The following is a 23,450-nucleotide window of genomic DNA, read 5'->3' on the forward strand; positions in this document are numbered from 1 at the left end:
TCTTCCAAAGCTTAACTTACTTTTTAAACAACAGATCCTCTCACTTTAATTTTAAGCATTCTTCCATTAACTTAATCCATTTTATGCGTACAGTTCCCATTGTCCCTTTTCTGCCTAAATTTAATGGCTTTAATGTTTGCAGTGTAAGTATTATCAACATCCTCTTTCCCCACCGCCTTATCATTGTTGGCTCTAATTTAAATTTCTCTCCTACATCCACTTAAATGTATGTGCTGCTATACAAGAAAATTCCACAGTAACAGGGTCGGTTACAGATGGGCATGCTTGGTATTGAGCAGAGATATGCAGGAGAACGTCCACTTTAGAAATGAACCAGAAAGGCTATGAGATGAGATTCTTACTTGAATCCAAGAAGCTGCATTACATGCCAGTACAAATGGGAAATTTTGCCAAAATCCTCCAGTTGTTCCAGTGACTGTAGGACAGGTATCAGTTCAGTTACTGAGACATTGAGCTTCTGTAAAACAAAACACTTGGATAAATGACCATTCAGCCGAAAGGCCAACCGGACACAAAATGGAACATGAGAGGAAGTACTCCAGGTTGATTAATGATAAATGTGTCTAATTAAAATAAAAAACTTCTACAGTTGTACTATTGTAAGTATCTGTCAAGCTGCATCATGGTCTGGTACAGTAATTGGAATCTGCAGGAAACAAAAAGCTGCAGGGAGTAGTGTACTCTGCCCAATGCATCCCTCCCACCACTGGTAACATCTACAGAAGACACTCCCAAGGTGGCAACATCTATCATTAAAGCTCCCCCTGCTCTGGGCCATGCAATTTTATCACAGGGACTATTGGGCAGGAGGTTATGAATCCGAAGTCCCACAACATCAAGTTCTTGAACCATCTGGTACAACCCCAATTACTACTTCAGTAGGGCAAACATATGACCATTTTAATCTAGAATGGACTGTATTTTTTAAAATTCTAATTATGTTCATTCTTGTACAACGTGCATAATTAATACTTAGTTGATGTTTCTCTTGTAAATGCAGAGTTTCTGATGTTATGTGCCCATGGTGCTGCCTCAAGTTAAGTTTTTTTTTTAAATTGCATATGTATAACTATAAACTTAGCTTTGGTTTATATTACACTTTTCATGAAATCAGAACCACTCAACCCACTATACATTGTGAAAGTTATAATGCAATATTCCCCATCACATATTCTTGGAGATTCAATTCAAGATGCATGCAGACACCAGCCACTCAGACTATTGTGGATAAGGGCAGAGATGGCTAGTACAAGGGGGCATTATTTTAAGGTGATTGGCAAAAAGTATGGGGGGAGGGTAATGTCAGAGTCAAGTTCTTTATACAGAGCGTGATGGGTGCCGGGGTAGTGGTGGTAGAGGAAGAAACATTAGGGACACTTAAGAAACTCTTACATAAACACATGGATGATAGAAAAAAGGAGGGCAATGTAGGAGAGAAGGGATAGATTGATCCTAGAGTAGATTAAAAAGTTGGCACAACATTGTAGGCTGAAAGACCTGTACTGTACCATGTTTCAATGTGTTACTAGAGCAGCCTATGTGGCAGACCTGGAGGAAACAAATCCAAGCCTTTATCTACCCATTCATTATCTACCTCACAGCAGTTCATCACACCTGAAGTAGGTGAAATAGACATTGTATTTGTGTTTATCGGTAAAGCATGTAGGCCAATGCTACAGAACTTCCAAAAGTAAAATCATCATTTGAACAGTAAGGTAGTATAGTTTAATTTAAGTTGAAATAAAAAGCTGCAAACCATCAGCCTGCATTGTGAAATAGTAGCACAGAGTCAAACTGAAGACCTGTATTTATACACTGCTAAATGAGTTCCCAAAGGAGCTTATAACCAATAATGTACTAATTGCTTTAGTAATCTAGGAATCTGTCAATTTGTGCAATGCAAGCAACAAGTGAAAATGACTAGATCATCTCCCCAGAGAGGAATAAATATTGACTGTGACACCAACCCATCTACGACAGAAGAGATTTTACAGTATTGTGCAAAAGTCTTAGACATATATATAACTAGGCTGCCTAAGACTAATACAGTACTGTATTAGTTTACGTGGAGTGGAGAGAGGTTTGAGAATGGCAAGGGTTGAGCACCGTGTGAGGTGTGTAGAACTGGTGGTAGAGGAGGGGTACTGGGCAGGGAATGCCATGGGTGCAGGCACACCTAGCCCCGAGACTCCAGGCAAGGTCACTTGATTCCAAACAACTGGTTCATTGATCAAAGGAAAGTCCCTGGGAGTTCACATCACAGATGACCTCACCTGGTCCTTTAATATCACCTCCCTGAACTAGGCGGCATGCTGCACCTCCACTTCATAGTAGATTGAGGCAAGTAAGGCATTCCCACACCACCCCTCCATCTTAACTATGTTTTACAGGAGCACCATTGATAGCGTCCTGACAGATTGCATCTCCACCTGATATGGGATCAGTTGACCGTGGGACCAGAAGTCCCTACAAAGGACTGTGAGAACAGCTGAAAAGATCATAGGGATCTCCCTACCATCCATCAGGCAAAATTATCAGGAGCGCGGTGTACGCAAGGCCCTAAGAATTATTAAAGATCCCACCCACCCATCCATCCAACCAGCTTCCTCTTTGACTTTCCACCATCAGGCAGGAGACTACAATGCACAAAACCAAAAATGGTCAGGATGAGAAACAGTTTCTTCCCCCAGGCTATCAGGCTTCTGAACTCCCTGCCACACTGTATTTGAGGTGACGCAAGTTAATCTGTTCCATACCTTACAATATTTAGGATTAATGCACTTCAGTTTGTCATTTATGTGTGATTATCCTCAACTTCATAAGTGATTGTGTGTTTTGTGTACTGTTGTGCTGTACATCCTTGTTTGAAGAAACACTGTCTTGTTTCTATATACATTATTTGGTTATATACATTTATATAATTAAATGAGAATAAACTTGACTAGGTTATAGCATGTCTCTCCAGTGCATTCCACTCTCTCCCCTCTCCTTTCCCTTTTTCCCCCAATCAGGATTCCCCTCTCCCTGCCCTTCCTATTCTCAGTGCACAATAGAGTCCACAGCACACACACATTCACACACGCGCCTACGACTTTTGCACAGTACTGTATATCCACGTGAGGAGACAGTCTCCTGTTTCACGACTTAAAGAACTTTCTCTCCAAAATATTACAAATAAAGTTTATCTACAGCAAAGACAATTAGGACATGTCCATCTCTACGTTCATTGCATCATCAATTCAATTCAATACATCCTTTCATTAAGCATCAATACCATTCAGGTTTGCTCCTTAATCAATCTACCTGCAAAGTGTTTGAGAAGCTGTTACATATAAAACGCAACCTTTTAGTACCCCGAGGCAGTAGGACCCTAGATTTCTAAACCTCTGTCAGTAGCACTCCCAGTACTATAACAAAATGACATGCACAAATTAGTGCTCAAGGCCTGAACTCTCATTTCTGAAGGTGCCTCTAAAGGAGGAAAACCTGCAAATATTCTGCACTGAAAAGAACTTTAAAGACAGGCCAACTTATTTACTGATGTATTAGTTGCAAATGAGAAGCTTTCACACCATCAAGTACTTGGCTCTCCTTAACCCAAGGCAGTCTCCAATACATAGCCATTGTTCTTTATTCTCTATGTCAGCAAGATCAAGGAGTTGATTATTGACTTCAGGAGGAGGAAACCAGAGGTCCACATTGGGGATCAGAGGTGGAGAGGATCAGCAACTTTAAATTTCTTGATATTATCATTTCAGAGGACCTGTCTTGGGACCAGCATGAAGTACAATTACGAAGAAAGAATGGCAGCACCTCTACTTCCTCGGAAGTTTGTTAAGATTTGGCATGACATCTAAAACTTTGACTAACTTCTATAGATGTGTGATGGAGAGTATATTGACTGGCTGCACTGCAGCCTGGTATGGAAACACCAATGCTCTTGAACTGAAAATTGTACAAAAAGTAATGGATATGGCCCAGCCCTCCCCACTATTGAGTACATCTACATGGAGCGTTGTTGGAGGAAAGGAGCATCCATCAGTAGGGATCCCCACCACTCATGCTCTCTTCTTGCTGCTGCCATCAGGAAGGCGGTACAGGAGCCTCAAGATTCACACCAGCAGGTTTAGGAAGTTATGACCGTACAACCATCAGGTTGTTGAACCGAATGGAATAACTTCACTTGCCCCATCACTGAACTGGTCCCACAGCCTATGGCCTCACTTTCAAGGACTCTTCATCTCATGCTCTCGATATTTATTGCTTTTTTATTTATTCCTTCCTTCTCTTTTGTATTTGCAGTTTGATGTGTGGTTTTTCATTGATTCCATTATGGTCATTAGATTTATTCAGTATGCCCATAAGAAATTTCAGGGTTGTATATGGTGACATACATGTACTTTGATAATAAATTTACTTTCAACTTTGCTCCTGCAGTAAACCATTGAAGTCATACGCAGCCTAATTAGGGCACAGCATAGAGAACCAAGTGTTGATGCAATCATTTCTGATGCAACAGCTTTCTAACAACAATAAAAGATATTTCAGTTAAGAGTTTGAAACAAATAAATTTACCTGTTGAGTGACAGTCTTGATAAGGGAATGGGCCAGCTCCAAGCATTTTCTCACTTCTTCCTGCTCTACTTTCAGTTTGACAGAAGTAACAGTCTTCAAACACTGAAGGAGGAATGAAGACAACATAAAGATTTGCAATATATCTAGAAAACAACATTACATTCCCCCCCCAGTTATAAATGCTTGGCCCCTGCAGACTGTCAAGGCACCTTGGTACATCAGACCACCCCTCTAATGCCCCTTACTCTACTCCTTGAAGACACTGACTGGATTTTCAAATTCTCATCCAAGTACAAGGCTTCTATCTTTGCTACAATTAGTGTTCTTGCACACTTATTATCTTTGACTATCAATTTGATACATATTATGTCATTTATCCACAACTTTCTGTGGGCTGTGGTTGAAGTTTTGCCAAATACTTTACCATGTTAAAAGGTATTATATAAACACAAACACAGCTGTTTGAGTTGTAACTCCAAGCTGCTAGCAGCCATAGTTGTACACTGCTGAGTGTCGGAATGAAGTCAATGAGCCTGCCTACTGCCAGGGACCTTGGCCAATTGGGCCCATGATATTCGGCAGAGAGCATGTAGACTATCTGACTGTGGCAGACGATGCAAATACACTCTTATCATGCTCTACACAAGTGCTTCTTCCAGCAGAAGCCTCTGGTTAGTGAGAAGTGCTGAAGAGGTAATCAGAGGGAGGGGAAATGGAATTTAAAAAAAACATTTTGACTTTTGTTTTCTCCTCAGCCTTTCTTCCACTTGTGCATCGTAACACAACACTAATTTGATCCTGCTGTTTCAAACAGATTAGGTGACGCAGCAGCATCGCAACAGCATGGGAATGTGTACCACACTAGCAGATTCACACTAATCAGGAGTTGTAGATGAGATGGCTGACTGGGTAGGTGTGCACATTAACCAACCAACGCAAGCACTGGCAGAGTTCCAAGTAATTTCAACTACTAGCCGCCTGTATGCCTTGTTCTGTTGCTATAAACAACCTTGAACAATGCACCTTACCGGGAATGAAAGGCTGCCTGACAATAGAAAAGCCAGTTCAGATAAATATTTGGGAACAAAGCAAAGTTAGATAAATATTTTGCAGTATTCCAGGAGGGAAGCAAGAAGTCCTGTATTGTGGAGCATTTCCTCAGGAGATGGAATAATTTAGGTTGAATACGTGAGAAGGAAAAATATAAAGGATTTTTAGATAATGGATTTGACAGTCTATTTGATTTTGTTTTCTGTTGTATATAGGGCAAGAGGTTGCACTTTGGAGACTGATATCCATTTTCTCCTTAGCAATCAGAAGCAGAGCATTAACTTTAACTCTAGGTAAGTTACTGTATAATCTTGAACTGAAATGAAGGACCAGAATTTGCTGCAGTCCAGTTAATGAACAAGAATGCTTTACATGAAGCATATCACATCCCATTTAATTTTATTGTTTCTTTTAAATATAAATTACAAGTTGCCGGAAGCAAGAGCTAAATAATTTGGCTCAAGGCATTTTAAAGCTGTGTGCACAAGGCAAGTCTGATTGGTTAAGGAGATCATATTTCCTTAACCAAATTACTAATGAACAACAGAGTCTGGTCCATGAAGGAAAAGAATAATGAATTCAATCTCATGAACTAACATCTAAGAGAGGCAAAGATTGAACTGAGAAGTAAAGACAGAAGTGAAATATTTTAATTATGATGTTAAAATACTATCCCCAGTAATTAAATACAAAGGTGTAAGATGCCACAATAAATGAAAAGGAAAACTCTGCAGATAAAAAACAGAAAATCCTGGAGATAGGTCAGGCAGAATCTATGGAGAGAGAAGCAACTTAATTTTCCATGTCAATGACCTTTTATTCCTGATAGTAGTTCATTTCCAGTGTGACCTTAAAGGGAAATTGTTAGTCTTGTGTAGCTCAGGATAGAGCAGCTCATCTTGATGGTAACTCTGGGCTTCCATTCAGCTACATGTCTAAAGTTGCAGGTCAATTTATAAATAAACCAAGATCTTCGCCATTACAGTAAATTCTGTGTTCCTGCCCCAAGTAAATCTTAGTTTGAGTTAACTTTGGAGAAATTTAATCACCTGTTTGACTTGATTAATAACTTCAGCGATGAGCTCGTTCCACTTGCTGCCTGAGAAAGCTTGTCTCACCTCTAAACACTGCAGAGCCTTCAGGACAAGACAGCAAGCCTGACCCTGCAAAATAAGATTAATACAGAAACACTGATGAGCCAAAAAACCCTCACAAGTACCTCACCTGTGGACTGAGTAAAAATGGTTACATTTATCAGGAAACCTGACAGGCCAATGTTCCAAATATTCTAGATAATCCACAGTACTTTTGAAAATTTTCACTTCATAATTTTGAGAATGCGGCATCTAATTTTCATACACGTTCATATATAGATAACCGTTAATGGTTAAATAACCTCCTCTAGTAATGATAATTGAAGTTGGGATAAAAAAGCTCTTTGACCTCTCGCACCAACTTTCAGCTAACCCAAAAGAGTGCAAATCCAGCAAATACACTCCATTCCAAGACCCCACTGCAGAGCCAGTCTAGACTCATGCTTAATTGTGGGATTGTGTCCCACAAGGTAAAAGTAGTGTTAACTGAACCACAGCAGTCACACGAATGGAATGATGAAAACAGGTAGAGATTTGTTGCTAAAAAGTGTCACTTTTAATCATTACTCCTTTGCCCCCTCAACACATTACTCTAGTGCAGGAAGGATGAAATTTTAGTATTTCAAACATAAATTCAAATAGATCCATGTTACAATAGGAGAAAAGATATACAAAAATTGCACATTTTTAAAATCATAGCCTACATTGCAATTAAATAAGGTAAGAACGATTATATACACTGGGATCTTTATATTTAATTATGCACACTGGCTACAGACATTCTACATCTCATTAAATAGCAAGCACTTATGGAGGGCAAATTAACAAACTACTAAATGGCCATTACACAAAGTTGGGTTTAGTTATTGGTAAGTTTATGTCTTGATGAACAGTTAATTACACTTAAGAGATTCACTCAGTCTGAGGCTACATCCACACTACGTCGGATAAATTCGTAACCAAAGCTTTTTCTCTTCATTTTTACCCTCCGTCCACATTAAAACGGTGTTTTCATTTCCTGAAACTGGAGCTTTTCAAAAAAGTTTTCCAAGGTGGATATTTTAGAAAACGCTACTCGGGCAGATCAGTGTGGATGGGGTAACCGGAGATTTTTGAAAACGCTGTCAGACGGCAGCACGCTATTTCATTGTTTTCTTGAACGCAACCTAACAATTTCAGAACAGACGGCAACGAGACTGAAGCCAGAAGAGTTAGAAATGTACTGACCAAATACTTTGACCCATAACTTACTGAATAAATAAAGTATACTCACTTTGCCCTGTTTTCTGTCCTTGCTCGTATAAAGGTGGTTTACCTATTTATGCAAGTACATCTCTGACGATAGATGTGTAACAGCCTAATGTGACATCGTATGGAAATACAAGATAACACTGATGCAGACAAGTTTTATACATTTAACAAGGGGCTTTATTAATGCAACAGAGTTGGTCAGTTTTTCAATGTTCGTCGTCAGCTGGGTCAATCTGTCCGTGAACTCCCTGTCGGTTGCCGCCGTACACTCCAGTATTTGTTTTTTTTAGTTGTAAGTTCTCCAGCGCGAGAGCCAACAGCTGTCTGTTGTTTAAGTTTTTCTAGTCTGTAACTACACAAATGTGCACTTTTACGGTGAGATTCGACATCAAACGTGTCACTTGTTTTCGGTAGATGTGTCCTGCGCATGCGCAGGAGGAGGAGGAGATTCGCCAAAATCTCTGTTTCAGTGTGGATAGAGATATTTTCAAAAACACATAGTGTGGACGCCTATCGCTTTTACGCGAAACCAGCGTTTTCTAAATTATCTGGTCTAGTGTGGATGTAGCCTTAGGTGGTGTCCATGACTAACACCAGATTGTGATCTCAAGAACATGGGGTAGGATTTAGTGGCTTATAATGCTACAAATGTATTTGGGATAAAGCAGAAGTTTTCAAAAATGGTTGGAATGCCAAAGTTACAGAGCTGTGAGGAGGGGCCAATCCACGGGTGTGCTAATGTGACAGAAGAAGGTTTACATCAAACAGGAACATTACTGTATATTTTTTCCTCAAACATGGAATGTTATATTATTGCAATCAAGGAAATGTGGTTAAGTGGTTTAACAATCTGGGATACAGAGTTTCAGATGCAACAGATGGGAATGCACAGGATGTTAAGTCACATTACTGATTCGGGAGAACATCAGCATATTCTGAAGGACTCGTCCAACAGGCCATATGAGAAGAATTTAGGAATAAGTTGGGGTGATCATGTTGGGGTTATATTATCACCCTCTCAATAGTCAGCAGGAATTAGAACACACAGCGTCAGCAACTTGGACAAACGATATGGTTATAGTGGGGTAGTGGGGGGGGGGGATTTAACTTTTAAAATATTGACTGAGATTGACTTAGTGAGAGGAGCTTAGATGGAGCAGAGTGTATTAAGTGCAGCCAAGGGAGGTTTTTGATTAAATACATAGAGTCCTTCCAGAGACAGAGCTGTACTCAATCTTAAATGAAACGGGGAAGGTGGTGGGAATATCAGTGTAGGGAACACTTTGTGAACAATGATCATTATTCTGTAAGTTTCAGAATAGTTCTGGAAAGGAATTAGTGTGGTCCTCACATTAAGGTCTTAAACTGGAAAAAGTCCAACTAAACTAAGAGCAGATGCTTGCAGCTAAAATATCTCCTAAGAAGGGAGTCTTCTTAAAAAAAGAGTGAGTAACTGTCTAGGGACAGCATGTTCTGTTAAGAGCAAAAGCAAAAGATGGGGCAAGATTAGGAAACCCTGCACGACCAAGGATATAGAAAGTTCGATCAGGATAGAAAAAGGAAGCACACAGCAGGAAGAGTCAAATTGAGTCTGTTGAGAAATATGGACAGTGAAGATATAAGAAATAAATTAATAGGGCAAAAGGGGACTTTGAAATGTCCTTGGCAAGTAAGATTAAAGAGAATTTTGAAATATTCCATAAGAGCATTGGGAACGAGAGTAGCCAGAGAAAGTGTGATCCCTTTAGGGACCAAAGGGGTTCCAAAGTGTAAAACCAGGGAATGGGGGCATGGTCCTAAATGAATCTATATATACAAAGAGAAGGATGTGGAAGGAAGTAAGTAAGGAGTATGTGGATAAACTGAAGCAATGCTTGATATGTACATTATATGATATATATTAACAACTTGAATGCAAAATATAGGAGGTATGATTAGCAGATGTGTGAATGACACAAAAGTGGATGGTGCTGTGCCTCGCAAGGAAGATTGCCCAAGTCTACTGCAAGATATAGATCAGATGAGAAGTTGGGTGGAACAGTGGCAGATGGAATTTAATACTGATTAAGTGGAAAGTAATGCATTTTGTGAAGTCAAAAAGAGGTAGAACAGATACAGTAAATGGCAGGGGCTAAGGAATACTGATTCACAGAGGGACCTTGGGATTCAAGTCCATAGCTCCCTAAAATTGGCAACACATGTAGATAAGGTTAAAACTGCATTTAGCATGCTTGCCTTGTTAAGGCTGGGCATAAAATACAACAGTTGTGATGTTATGCTGCAACTTCACAAAATACTTTCAGCCTGCATTTTTAAAGAACTTTGTGCAGTTCTGGTCACCATACAACAAGGACATGGTTGTAATGGAGAAAGTGCAGAAGAGTATTACCAGGATACTTCCTGGACTGGGGAACTTTAGTTATGGGGTGAGATTAGATAGGCTAGGCTTACTTTCCCTGGAGGCAAAGGGGTGACTTGATAGAGGGACATAAAACAGAATTTTTTTCCCATGGGTAAAACATTAAACCAAGGAGGTTTAAATTGAGGAAGAAACGTTACAAGGAATTTGAGGGAAGCTTTTGTTATCATTTACACAGCAGGTGCTTGCTACCTGGAACTTTCTGCAGTGGAAGTGGTGAAAAAGATACAACCACAACATTAAAGAGAAATTTAAAAAGCATTTGAACAGGCAAGGTAATAGAAGGATGCAGAACTAATGAAGGCAAATGGGATTCATTTTTTGGGATATGCAAACTGCAGTCATCCATATAAGAATTATTATTGGACAGTAAAAGAAGTGCAATCTGAAGCAGCCATTTAAACTCATGAACCAATTCAATCTTTGTTCATTACATCATTACACAATCAGGAAAGCTGCTGTACATTTCTGTTGCTATCTAATTAGCCTACTTTCAAATACATTCTTACTCTTCACCCTGATGAGAATAATTGGATAATGAGATATTTACTATATGAATAGACCATCTTTCTCTTACATCAGGAAGCAGTAGAAGCTTCAGTTTAACAAAGCCTCAGATCAAATGACAGAAGTCAATGTTTCACTGCCAAATTGATTCAGTGTTACCAACTGGGCCTTACTGGCAATGAGAAACAACACAATACCAATGTACATTGCTACTTAACGCCTTCATTTTGGTAATGATATTCCAGAAGTCTAACACTGCAGTTGCTGACAATTTAAAATAAAAGTAGAAGATACCCCCTATTTCCAGCTCAGTAGAGTTGTTCTGACCTTAGAGGGTCCAAGGCTTAAATCGTGTTCTAAGGTGAGCTCCAGATCCAGGTGTGAATGATTATTTAAAATTATACTATAGAAGTTCTGCATTGACTGATGTTCTGGCTTGTAGTTAGGACACTAAAATAAGGCTGTCACTTTCTCAGATAGACACAAGCCATCCTAAGACATTGTTTTGAAGAAAGAAAACTGTGGAATTCCATAACCTAACAAGTGGTGGAAATAGTAAGATGAGGCAGAATAACTAATTAAACTAAAATACTCAAGAAGCTGGAGTAGCCAGCCAGTGGTGTAGTGGCATCAACCCAGACTTCAAGGCCACTGGCCTCGGGACCGAATCCGGCTGGCTCCTTGCACACTGGGTTGAGCTTTGAGCTAGCAACTCAGCCTTGTAAAAAACTGACAAATTGTAAGGAAATGGCAAAAAAAAGCTGTACAATGCATGAAAATGAGCAACAACTCAGGAAGCTGAGGGGCAATTTTTTTCTGCCAACTGAAGATTGAAATAGGATTCAAATTTACAATACTACTTTATATCAGTACATTACTTTGCACGCTAATTCTATTTAATTATATCTTATCTGCATGAACCGACCATCATCACTGAGCCAGCAGGCACATTCTAATTAGTTCTTCAAGGATCCTCAATGAAATGGACTGAATCCGTTATTTTTAAGTCAATGTCCACTAGTGAAACAAAAATAATGGATTGAAGAAAATTAACTTTTCATAAAAGTGCTAGTAACACCAAATAATTTTAATTTTAATGAAGAAAAACCAACAAGACACTAGGCCATTTTTGTAAACCCATGTGCTCGCAGACAAAACTACTGATATTTAGCCATTTAAAATGCAGAAAGTCTATTATATAACCTCACATTCACTATGAAACACTAAAATCCTCAACTTGTTGGATAACTGGAGACCATATCTGTCAATAGCAGTAGATGGGTCAAAGCTGGGAAGTTTACACTGGTCTGTGACCTCCTGTTAAGACACAAGTGGTGGCTCACCAGCCCACTGCAGTTGTCACAGGGCAGCTCAGCTTTACTGCAGCCTGTACTCTGCAATCCCAAGTTTCTGTTCAGTTAATTGTTTAAGAACTGGACTGCAATTACTGAATTTTAAGCAAACAGACTGCCCAACTCCTTTCTAATTTTCCTTAGTGATAATTGTAATAAAGATCTAGAGAAGTTTTGAGAGTAACACACCAATGAACTGTATTAATATGAAACTCCCATGCAAGTTATTAAGCAAGTTCTACCCAGCCCACAACTAAAGCTTGTTTATCTGTTATTCATGCATCCAGAGTTCTCATGTAACCAGCAAATGTGTTTTTTGCTTTGAAAATAAGATCAAAAAGTGAAGTTTATTTCTAGGATTATACAAAACAATTGTGAAAAGTATTTTTAGTTTATTTATATTATGCAGAGGGGGGTTGCAACATTCTCTCTGAAGACTTGGCACTTAATGCGATGCTGAATACGGCCATTCATTTGATTTATTTTTGCTTCATTTCATATTAAAACATAGAATTGCTATATATAAAAGGCTAAGGAGATAACACGTAGTTCAGCAATTTACTTAAGATCTACACATGAAATACTATTGTGCTACGGACAGTTATTTATTTCTGAGCAAGTCTCATTCAACCAGCAATATTCATGCACCCTGCCTTCAGCATCCCCCTTTCCACAGATGCTGGGTAGTTGAAGGTGTTAGGTAACACTGCCCTGAGAAGGGACATTACAGCCAGAGGTGAAATCTTCATTCTTCATTACTTTCTGCCTCTAGCAATTGTCCTTTTCAGTGCATATTATGACTGGACTAATTCAGGGAACATGTAGGTAAGAGAGACATCTGACAGCCAAAGCAGTCTCTCAGTAAGATCCCGTAAGGTACAAGAGAAATGTGAATGACTTATGTGGTGGTTAGTGAGATGCTATTACAGCTTGGGGTGTTATAGAGTTCGGAGCTCAATTATGGAGCAGTTAATCGTGGGTTTTAGACCACAAGACATTGGAGCAGAATTAGGCCATTTGGCCCATCAAGTCTGCTTCACCATTCAATTGTTTTCCCCTGCTCAGTCCCACTCCCTGGCCTTCTCCCCATAACCTTTGATACTGTGTCCAATCAAAAACTTAACAAGCTCTGCCTTAAATACACCCAATGGCCTGGCCTCCACAGCTGCAAGTGGTAATAGATTCCATAAATTCACCATGCACTAGTTACAGAAATTTCCCTGCATCTCTTTTTTAAATGGACGCCCCCCTATACTGAGGCTGGGCCCTCTTGTCTTAGACTCCCCCACCATGGCAAACATCCTTTTCGCATCTACTCTGTCTAGGCCTTTCAACATTAGAAAGGTTTCAAAGAGATCCCCCCCCGCCCTCAAATCCTTCTAAATCCCAGTGAGTACAGACCCAGAGCTATCAAACATTCCCCGTATGATAACACTTTCATTCCTGGAAACATCCTTGTGAACTTACTCTGAACCCCCTCCAATGCCAGCACATCTTTTCTTAGATGAGGAGCCCCAAGCTGTTCACAATACTCAAGGTGAGGCCTCACCAGTGCCTTATCAAGCCTCAGCATCACATCCTTATATTCTCAACCTCTTGAAATGAATGCTTACATTGAATTTGCCTTCCTCACCACTGATTCAACCTGCAAGTTAACCTTTTGGGTGTTTTGCACAAGGGCCCCCAAGTCCCTTTGCATCTCAGATTTTTTGATTTTCTCCCCATTTAGAAAATAGTCTGCATATTTATATTCCACACAAGTGTATGACTATGCATTTTCCAATTTTGTTTTTCATTTGACACTTTCTTGCCCATTCTCTTAATCTATCTAAGTCTTTCTGCAATCTACCTGCTTCCTCAACACTACCTGCCCCTCCACCAATCTTCGTACCATTTGCAAACTTGGCAACAAAGCCATCTATTCCATCATCTCAATGATATACAGCACAAAAAGCAGTTTCAATACCGACCCTGCGGAACACCACTAATCACTGGCAGCCAACCTGAAAATTATTTTTTTTATTCCCATTTGTTGACTCCTACCGATCAGACAAAGCTCTAATCATGCCAGTAGCTTTCCTATAATACCATGGGCTCTTAACTTGGTAAGCAGCCTTATGTGTGGCACCTTGTCAAAGACCTTCTGAAATCCAGATATACAACATCCACTGCATTCCCTTTATCTATCCTACTTGTAATCTCCTCAGAGAATTGCCACAGGTTTGTCAGGCAAGATCTTCCCTTGTGGAAAACATGCTGGCTTTGTCCTATCTTATGCTGTGTCATCAAGTACTCCATAACCTCATCTTTAACAAACAACTCCAACATCTTCCTAACCAGGCTAACTGGTCTATTATTTCCTTTCTGCTGCCTCCCTCCTTTCTTAAACAGCGAAGTGACATTCACAATTTTCCAGTCCTCTGGCATCATGTCAGAGTCCAATGATTTTTGAAAAATCGTTACTAATGCCTCCAAAATCTCTACCATTACCTCTTTCAGAACCTTAGGTGCAGTTCATCTGGTCCAGGTGACTTATGCACCTTTAGGTCTTTCAGATTATTGAGCATTTTCTCCCTTGTAATAGTAACTGCACTCACTTCTCTTCCCTCACACCCTCCAACATCTGACACACTGCTAATGTCCACCAGAGTGAAGACTGATGCAAAGTGCTCCTTTAGTTCATCTGCCATCTCCTAGGGTTTCTCTTCGTCCTCCAGTTTCCCTCCCCCAGTCCAAGGACATACTGGGTAGGTTAAACGGTCTTGGTAAATTCCCCTGTGATGAGGTTAGGGTTAATTGGGTTTGTTTGGTGTTGCTGGAGAGGTGTGGTTTAAAGGACCGACTCCTAGTAGCATCAATAAATAAATAAAACACTTCCAAGACAAGCAGATTAACTTGCCTTTGCACATTAACTTTAGTGCATAGGTGAGTGGTAGAACTGGGGAATCGGGGGGGGGTTGTGGGGAAAATTTTAAAAATGGGATTTGTAATTGAGGGCCAGCATGGACCCTTTGGGCCGAAGGGCCTGTTTCCCTCACCCTCTAAAAACCAACAAGCTAATGAATTAAAAATTCAATCAAATATCATAACTAGTGCATAGCTCACATCTTTGCATTATAACACATGGCAAACAAGACAACCTACTCAGAGTTTGAAAGTTGCTCTTAAAATTTAGAGAAATTTAAAAAGAAAGCTTCCCCTGAAAAATAACTCAACTGTGTCAATCCTCTTAGTTGATCCAGGCTGGCACAAGTTTTTCTGCCAGTATTGGATCCAAGATAAATCCCGTTGAGGATAGGCAGAAACCATAGCTTTATGTTGAACTGTGCCTCAATAGGATGCGCAGCTGAAGAGAAAACTTCAACTTAAAGTTGCCTAAACTGCACTGAAATGTCTGCCTGGAATGCAGGCTCCAGCCTAGCAAGGTATCAGAAGGAACTGAAGAGATAAATTGAAGGGATCTGTTTCTTTGATGTGTTCAAATTACAGCTGCAACAGTATGTATTAAAGTACTCATGAGCTCAGCTTGGATATAGTATTTCTAACTTACATACATGCCCATGCACCACCCAAGTAACTGCACGTGCACTTTCTACATTCCTGGCTGCACACACAGGTACAACCCTGGAATTATAGAGTGATTACACAGCTCTATATAACCAGTGCTGGAGAACAAGGATCCCAAGCGTTTAATTAGCATATCTGACTTCGAGCTTTCTTCCTCAATATAACTTTATCACAATAATTATCAGCTAACTTGGATGACTAAGATATTTAAACTATCAGAATTTGGCCAAAAAAAAAGTACACTCATGCACATACATACAAGGTAATTACTAATGACAATATACTTAAATCTAGTAGCTTAAGTATAGTGACTGAGTCATGTTGGGTTGAAGTAGCTGGGAGAGATAGCAGAAACTAGAATTTAATGATTGCTGTGGAATATAGAATACTTGGTTTTCTCCTAGAGGACAAATGACGCACAATTGCAAATATATGCTCCCAGAACACCAATAGCAGAGCATGGTTGCAAATCAAAGAACCAATGTCTCCTGATAGTTGAACTAATTATGTCAAACTAAACATGAAATACTCTGATCAGCTGCAGTGACAGCTTAAACCAAATCCTCATTTAACTCATTAGATGGAGATCATGCACTCAGTGGCCACTTTATTAGGTACACCTAACTAGCCAATCTTATCACAGCAACTCAATGAATAAAAACATGCAAACTTGATCAAGAGGTTCAGTTGTTGTTCAGACCAAACACCAAAATGGGGAAGAAATGGGATCTAAGTGACTTTGACCATCACATGATTGTTGGTGCCAGAAGAAATGGTTTAAGTATCTCAGCTAAAGTTGATCCCTTGGGATTTTCATGCACAACAGTCTGTAGAATTTACAGCGAATGATGCAGAAAACATTCAGCGAACAGCAGTTCTCTGGGGAGAATGCCTTGTTGATGAGGTCAGAGGAGAATGGACAGACCGGTTAAAGCTGACAGGAACACAAAGAACCACCCTTTGCAAGACGGTGTGCAGAAGAGCATTTATGAAGGCACAACAGTCAAACGTTGAAGCGAATGGGCTACACAGACCATACCCAGTTCCACCTCCGTACCTAATACAGTGTATAGAGGCAGGAGTTTTAGGTTGGACAATTATGGGACTGTTTCTTTAGCCAGCTCCATCAGATGATCAGCTGGTGAGCTAGAGACTCTTGTCTTCTCCTGGGAAATCAGTTCTGTATCTAAAGTGGAACTCTCAGTCATATTGCTGTTAAAAGTAATCCACATCTCATGGCACCAGCAGAGATGCATTGACTGATTATTACCAGATGAATACAATATAAAAAAAATTGTGCATCAAACTAGACGTACTTCTCAGCCGCACTGTGGTTGAGGGAACCTGCAATATGTGGTATTATCACACTACTTAAATACAGACAGCACCAATACCCGCCACCTGTGGTGCCCTGAGTCAACATGCACATATAATGCTGGGGGAGCTCAGGTCAGGCAGCATCCATAGAAATGAACAAGCAGTTGACATTTTGGGCTGAGATACTTCTAGAGTTTGTTCGTTTCCATGGATGTAGCCTGACCTGCTGAATTCCTCTTAGCAATGTGAGTGTGTTTCTTTGGATTTCCAGCATCTGTAGCATTTCTTGTGTTTATGTCAGTCCTAAAGAAAGATTGTTTGTCCATATCCATTGATTCCCAGCATCTGCAGAATTTCCTGTGTTTTTGTCAGCGTGAGTCCTATTAATGTCTGAATACCAGCTGAAAGCTTATTAATCCAGGATCTTCCCCTTGTAATTCAAGATCATCACTGACACCCATAAGGCACCAGAGCTGAAAGCTCTTGTCTAAAAGGAAACTGTGGCTAGTCCACAACTGTCATTCAAGCATATATACGTATACTGCCAGACAAAACAACGTTCCTCCAGAACGAGGTGTACAACACAATACACACACAACACATACATAATATTACTACAAATAAATTAACAATATTTACGACGCAAGTTAAAAAGTAAACACTTTAACACTACTGGTGCTTCATACGTGGTGAGATGGGTGGTGGCAGGGAGCTCAGTAGACTCACAGACTGAGGGAAGAAGTTGTTTCTCATCCTATTAGTTTTTGTTCTAATGCTGCACTACCTTCTTCTTGATAATAAGGGTTCAACGAAATTGTTGGACGGATGAGAGGGATCACTGACATATGCAGTGCTCTTGACGAATATTTCTGATGAGTGGAAGAGAAACCCTGTTGATCCTTGTAATGCTTTGTAGAGGCTTGCAGTCAAATGCCTTTCAGTTCCCATACCAGACAGTGATGCAACTGTTCAGGACACTTGATGGCGCGTGATGCTCCTGTGAAAATTGACTGGAAGGTGGGGTGGGGGAGTCTCACTCACTTCAATCTCCTCAAGAAGTGGAGAGGCTGCTGTGCTTTCGTAATCAAAGGAGATGCTGGATGTTGAGGGACCAAGTGAATTGAATTGAATTGAATTGATTTTATTACATACATCCTTCACATACATGAGGAGTTAAAATCTTTATGTTATGTCTCCATCTAAATATGGAATGTGCAAATTATAGTAATTTATAATAAATATTATGTACAACAGGACAGTCAATATAACATAGATATACAATTGTATCAGCATGAATTAATCAGTCTGATGGTCTGGTGGAAGAAGCTGTCCCGGAGTCTGTTGGTCATGGCTTTTATGCTGCAGTATTGTTTCCCGGATGGTAGCAGCTAGAGCAGTTTGTGGTTGGGGTGACTTGGGTCCCCAATGATCCTTTTGGTCCTTTTTTTACACACCCGTCTTTGTAAATAGTGGGAAGTTCACATCTACAGGTGCGCTGGACTGTCTGCACCATTCTCTGCAGAGTCCTGCGATTAAGGGAAATACAGTTCCCATACCAGGCAGTGATGCAGTTAGTCAGAATGCTCTCAATTGTGCCCTATTATGATCATCCATTATGTGCACTCCCAGCAATTTGGTGCTCCTAACTCTCTTCAGGGAGTAGCCATTTATGTGCAGTGAGAGTGGTCAGCCCAAATCTTCAAGTCCACAGTCATCTCCTTGGTCTTGTCCAAGTTGAGACTCAAGATATTGTGTTTGCACCATCCTACCAGCTGTCCTACCTCATCTCTGTATGCCGTCCTCTTATCATTGTTGATGAGACCCAAGCACAGCAAACTTGATGCATCATCACCATGAACAGCAGGGGGATGAGCATGCACCCCGGGGGCCACCAGAAGCTGGAGATGTTGTTGCTGACATGGAGTGATTTTTCTGTCAAGAAGTTCAAGATCCAGATACAGAGAAAAGTGTTTGAGACCCAGTGAGGACAGGTTACCCACCAGCTTCTGAGGGAAGATAGTATTAAACACTAAGCTGAAGTTGATAGACAGCATCCTGGCATATGAGGGACCATTTTCCAGGTGGGACAGGATGGAGTGGGGCGCAGAGGCTATGGCATCATCAGTGGACCAATTGGAGCAATAAGCAAACTGGAAAAGGTCTAATGTAGCAGGAAGCTTCTATATTGATCAGATTTCATGACAAAAATCTTGCAGTGTTATATTCTGTGTGCTCCGTGTCTTCTAGGTTTATACAAGCTTGGCACGAGTTAATTAAGCAGAGAAATTATTACACTGCTGAAAGAAAAAGACCACAAGCCTGGCTAACAACATCATCACTGATTATGGGTAAGGAGCACAATTCAGGTTTGCAAGTGAATAGCTGCCTCAAAGAAAGGCAGACATTTTAGAAATATTTTACAAAGGGCAGAATATTTTACAAATGTTATTGCGGATAGTTCTCAAAGCACACATAAAAGTTGAAATGTTAACAAGAATTACAGTGCTTTATTCCTCCATTTTCTATTGAGCTCCAGGCATTGATTTAGCTGTGGAGTTTGAGCATGGGATCTAGCAGCATACACATACCTACTTAAGCAAGAAGATGGAATACTGAAAAGAGACAGTGTTAATCTCAAACATGTAATTGTTTAGTACAAACTGGAGCTTAGCTTAGTCGACAGTTTCCACATGGTATCTGAAAGAAAAGCAATCTGTGACAAGCCATCACTGAATTACTAAGGAATATTGGGTCAGGTGACCAAGGAAGAGTGCGTGATTTTAAAAGAGCTGAAGGGGTTTGAGGAGGGGTGAAACACTAGAGTTTGGAGTAGAGATAACTAATGTTGTGGCTACAAATGAAGAGACACGAAAGGAAGTATACAAGGAAATTAGACCTACACATCACAGAGGGCAGGGTTTAATCTTACAGCACACTAATATCAACCATACATGAATACAGCCAAACAAGACAGTGTTACTCTGGGGCCAAGATGCTAAACACAGTACCAACAATCATACACAGCACAAGGAACATACAAAATAGCAAGCACATAACGTATCAGTAAAATACAGTAACACAAGTCCATAAATGTTGCAGCAGTCTGCAATCAAACATAACATGGTGTATCTTCTACTGAGTGAACATGGGGCAGGGGCAGCACCAACTCCAAAGCCTCTCTCCTAGGCAGCTGTGAACAGGTTACACTGTGGCTTGAGGCCTCGTCCTTACTAGGATCTAGGTCATGCAGCTCTCCCGCCATCTGCCAATAATCAGTGAATCAGACTTACAGCATTAACAATATCCAACAGAGTCTTGCTATCACAGGAAAAACAACTAAGACGATTACTTGCTGTCAGATTGGAATGCCCCTTCACGTACCAACTCCCTCAATGTCTTTCTGAGGTAGGCATCAGCACAGGCCACACCAAGTCCTTAGTTTATCTGCCAATGAGCAACTTGCTGATAGGGTAGATCTGCAGTACTTTAAGCTCTTAATATCCAACAGGCTTTTGCAGTCGTAAAAAATGTTTTAAAAAGACAACAACACCTTTGGTTGGTCCCTTAAAAGTTGTTGTGACTGAATGCGCCACCATCTTATCAGAATTTTCTCAAATACATTTAAGAAAATTCGTTGCATAAACAAATAAAAAGGCCCTTCAGTTATAGCAAGGAAGTGCCAGTATTTCTGCACCCAATCTATGCTCATTCATTTCTATTAATCAGATATATTGCAGGTGTCACTGGATTCAGACACATGGCCCTCTAGTACTTAAAATTCTGAAGATACTCACAACATACACAAAGGATGGTTCTCTGTATGGAACACAGAAGATGTGTGCCCATGGGTATCTTTCCTAGCACAGCTTAACGTCATCAAGAATTGAAAGGCAAAAAGAAAATACTCGGTACAAGACAGTGGTGGGCACAGACGTAGCGGGCTGGAGGGCCTGCTTTTACTCTGAATGCCTTTCATTTAAAAAGAAATTGCTGAAAATACTCAGGTCAGGAAGCTGCTGTGCAATGTGAAATATAATTAAATATTTTGTCCTAAACCTTTCAATAAACTAGGATTACAATTAAAGTGCGACATTTGTCTAGTCATAGGATGGGATACTGTTCCTCATGCATGTGTTGGACTCGTTGATTCTTTTAATTCTTTAATAGGGAGTCTCCCTTTCTGAAGCGAGTATGCAATCTCAGTTATGATTGCAATTTATGAAAATACCATTTATATTTGGAACATGCACCAAGGAAGCCTCTTCTATAACAGTAGCACTAGTTACGTAAACCATAGAGGTCCCAGAGGTCTCAGAATCTGGAACCAGCAAAGTCTGTATGCAATCGGCACCTGATTGAAAAGAGGTAACATGCTGAATCACATCCCTTGGAGAATAGCCTTCCGACTAGTTGGGACTAGTGTCCCAGGTGTTGTACAACTCAGTTCCTTCTTCTGATAAGCAAAGGGTTCCTGGTACCCAGCTGGCAACTGACAAATCCTCAGGACCCTCTGCCATGGACGAATCACGAGTAGCTAAAGATCCTCAAACTGCAAATGTTACCACATTGAGAACACCATCGAGTCTGCTCTCCCATTTGATCATGGCTAATCCCAGATCTCATTTAACCCAATACACCTTCCCTTTCACCATATCCCTTGATGCCCTGACCAATCAGGAATCTATCAACTTTCGCTTTGAATATACCCATGGACTTGGCCTCCATCACAGTCTGTGGCAGAGCATTCCACAGATTCACGACTCTCTGGTTAAAAAAATCCTACCTTACCCCTGTCCTAAAAGGTCACACCTCAATGTCAAAGCTGTGTTCTCTAGTGCTGGATACCCCCACCAAAGGAAACATCCTCCTCATACCCAACTTATCTAGACCTTTCAACATCCGGTAGGTTTCAATGAGATCCCCATGCAGTCTTCTAAATTCCAGTGAGAACAGGCCCAAAGCTGCCAAATGCTCCTCATATGTTAACCCCTTCATTCCCAGAATCATCATGAATCTCCTCTGGACACTCTTAATGACAGAACATGATTTCTGAGACAAGGGGCCTAAAACTGTCGACAATACTCCAAGTGTAGCCTGACTAGGTCTTAAAAAGCTTTAGCATGATCTCCTTTTTATATTCTATTTCTCTTGAAATAAATGCCAACATTGCACTTGTCTTCTTATCTCAGACTCAACCTGTGAATTAACCTTCTGGGAGTCTTTCACAATGACTTTTAAATCCCTCTACACCTCTGATGTCTGAACCTTCTCCCCATTTACATAATAGTCCACACTATCGTTCCTTTTACCAAATGCATTATCATACATTTCCCAACAATGTATTATCTGCCACGTTTTTGCCTAGTCTCCCAATTTAAGTCTTGCTGCAATCACATAGTTTCCTCAGCAGTACCTGCCTCTCCACCTATCTTAGTATCATCCTCAAATTTTGCCACAAAGCCATCAATTCCATTATCTAAATCATTGACAAACAATATGAAATGTAGCACTCCCAATATTGACCCCTGAGGAACACCACTAGTAACTGGCAGCCAACCAGAAAAAGGCCCCTTTTATTTCCGCTCGCTGTTTCCTGCCTGTCAGCTGTTCCTCTATCCATGCCAGTATATCTTCTGATACACCATAGGATTTTATCATAAGCAGTCTCATGTGTGGCACATTATCAAATGCCTTCTGAAAACCTAAGTAAATGACATCCACTGCCTCTCCTTTGTCCTCCCTGCTTGTTACTTCCTCAAACAATTCTAACAGATTTGTCTGGCATGCTGACTTTGACTTATTTTATTAGTCTCCAAGTACCCCGAAACCTCATTCTTAATAATAGACTCCCAACATTTTCCCAACCACTGAGGTTAGGCTAACTGGCCTATAATTTCCTCCCTTCTTAAAGAGTGGAGTGACATTTGAAATTTTCCAGTCCTCCGGGACCACTTCAGAATCTAGTGATTCTTGAAAGATCATGACCAATGCATCGGTTATCTCTTCAGCAACCTCTTTCAGGACTCTGGGATGTCGTTCATCTGGCCCAGGTGACTTATCCACTTAAGACCTTTCAGTTTGCCTAGAAGTTTTGAGGTAGTAATGGGGGACAAAATAGCAGATGAATTTAACAAGTACTTTGCTTCAGTCTTTACTGTGGAAGACACTAGCTGTATGCTAGAGGTCCATAAAGTGTCAAGGAGCAGGAGTGAGTGCCATTGCTATTACAAAGGAAAAAGTTCAATGGGTGCACTTAATATCCTCCTAGGCACCATCATCCTCCTAAGCTCCCTTTGC

At 40.4% G+C, this 23,450-nt stretch overlaps 1 protein-coding gene across 1 annotated transcript in view; it reads right to left on the bottom strand.

Moving 5' to 3' along the window:
* mybbp1a (MYB binding protein (P160) 1a) overlaps positions 1-23,450 on the bottom strand; it is a 118,515-nt gene that overhangs the window by 1,982 nt on the left and 93,083 nt on the right. Inside the window, exons 24-26 of the mRNA XM_059972957.1 lie at positions 6,696-6,809; positions 4,597-4,698; positions 363-478 (exon numbers count right to left, since the gene is read on the bottom strand). Coding sequence (XP_059828940.1) covers positions 363-478; positions 4,597-4,698; positions 6,696-6,809 — 332 coding nt within the window. The remainder of the gene's footprint in view (positions 1-362; positions 479-4,596; positions 4,699-6,695; positions 6,810-23,450) is intronic.

This window comes from Hypanus sabinus, chromosome 6, assembly GCF_030144855.1.
Source record: "Hypanus sabinus isolate sHypSab1 chromosome 6, sHypSab1.hap1, whole genome shotgun sequence".
Classification (NCBI taxonomy): domain Eukaryota; kingdom Metazoa; phylum Chordata; class Chondrichthyes; order Myliobatiformes; family Dasyatidae; genus Hypanus; species Hypanus sabinus.